The sequence below is a fragment of the Phoenix dactylifera genome, unplaced genomic scaffold (assembly GCF_009389715.1).
Source record: "Phoenix dactylifera cultivar Barhee BC4 unplaced genomic scaffold, palm_55x_up_171113_PBpolish2nd_filt_p 000077F, whole genome shotgun sequence".
Taxonomy (NCBI): domain Eukaryota; kingdom Viridiplantae; phylum Streptophyta; class Magnoliopsida; order Arecales; family Arecaceae; genus Phoenix; species Phoenix dactylifera.
In genome coordinates, this window is record NW_024067676.1 from 1,497,812 (window position 1) to 1,498,970 (window position 1,159).

General features: G+C 57.7%; 1 protein-coding gene across 1 annotated transcript; it reads right to left on the reverse strand.

Annotated features, from left to right (window-relative positions):
* Positions 1–236: 236 nt before the first annotated feature.
* LOC103721682 (ethylene-responsive transcription factor ERF071-like) lies at positions 237–1,159 on the reverse strand. The gene is made up of 2 exons (XM_008811985.3): positions 978–1,159; positions 237–876 (listed from the first exon to the last, which is right to left on the reverse strand). The coding sequence occupies exons 1-2, from the start codon at positions 1,078–1,080 to the stop codon at positions 371–373; spliced, it is 609 nt and encodes a 202-aa protein (XP_008810207.2). The 5' UTR covers positions 1,081–1,159; the 3' UTR covers positions 237–370.

Below are 1,159 nucleotides of genomic sequence, written 5' to 3' on the forward strand. Positions count from 1 at the left end.
TTGCCGGCAAACGGTTGGGCGGTCGGTTTGAAAGCCATCCCGCGCAAGTCAAGAAACTGGAAAATTTGTACTCATAGAAATATTTATGCCGGAGACGGATCTGCCGTCCAAAGTGCCCACGTGGACAATTGTACTGCCGATATTTCATTCGCATGGATTTTCTATGAGAAGGTATGAATGATTGATTGACACTGGTGCGGGCCCTTCCGTTAGCACGTGGAGGCAAACTACTCGAATTTTCTCCTTTTTTTCAAAAGAAAAAAGGGGGAAATAAAATATTATTTCATTTAAAGAGTGCAGGAGATTACAGTTTATAACACTACAGCTACGAGCCTACGATACATCACAGCCGTCCATCGAGGAAATCTTATCATGGATCAGACGAGGCGCACGTCACCGCACAGCCCGAGATTATACGGCCCACCGATCCCGGCATGGTTTCCCCCGACCCCGCGAGCGACACCACGGACTGCATCGGCGATGAGACGGAGCCCGACGACGCCGGCGACGGCGACAGCGACGACGCAGAGCTCCCCCTCGGCGCCGAAGCTCGGGGCTTCTTGGGGATCGGGAAGACGGGGCCGGCGGAGGATGGGGAGTCGGGGAAGTTGAGCCGGGCCTTGGGGCCGCGGATCTCGCGGGCGGCGGCGTCGTAGGCTCGCGCGGCCTCCTCGGCGGTGGTGAAGGTCCCCAGCCACACCCGCGCTCCCTTCCTCGGGTCCCTTATCTCCGCCGCCCACTTCCCCCACGGCCGCAGCCGGATTCCCCGGTACGCGCTCTTCCGCGGCCCTCGGCGCCTCCCCCCGGCCTTACCGTCAACGTCGGCCGCTGCCACCGAACCCTTCTCCACCGTCTTCTCGCCCTCGCAGTCGCCACCTTAAAGTTTACCAAAAAAGAGAATTAAAAGAACATAGAAGAACTGATAAGACGAACCGCGGGAAACGTTATGGAGATGCGGCGGAGGAATTTGGTGTTACCTGGGATGATATCGGATGATTCCGACGGCCAGATAACCGGCGGGATGAGCTCTCGGCCGCCGCTTGGAGCGAGGAAGTCGGGTACGATCGCTCCTCCGCACATCTTCCTTACCGCCAGTAATCACAGAGAGCACGAGAAAGGGATGCCGTTTTAAGAGGCGTAGGTCTGTCCCAGCTTTGCT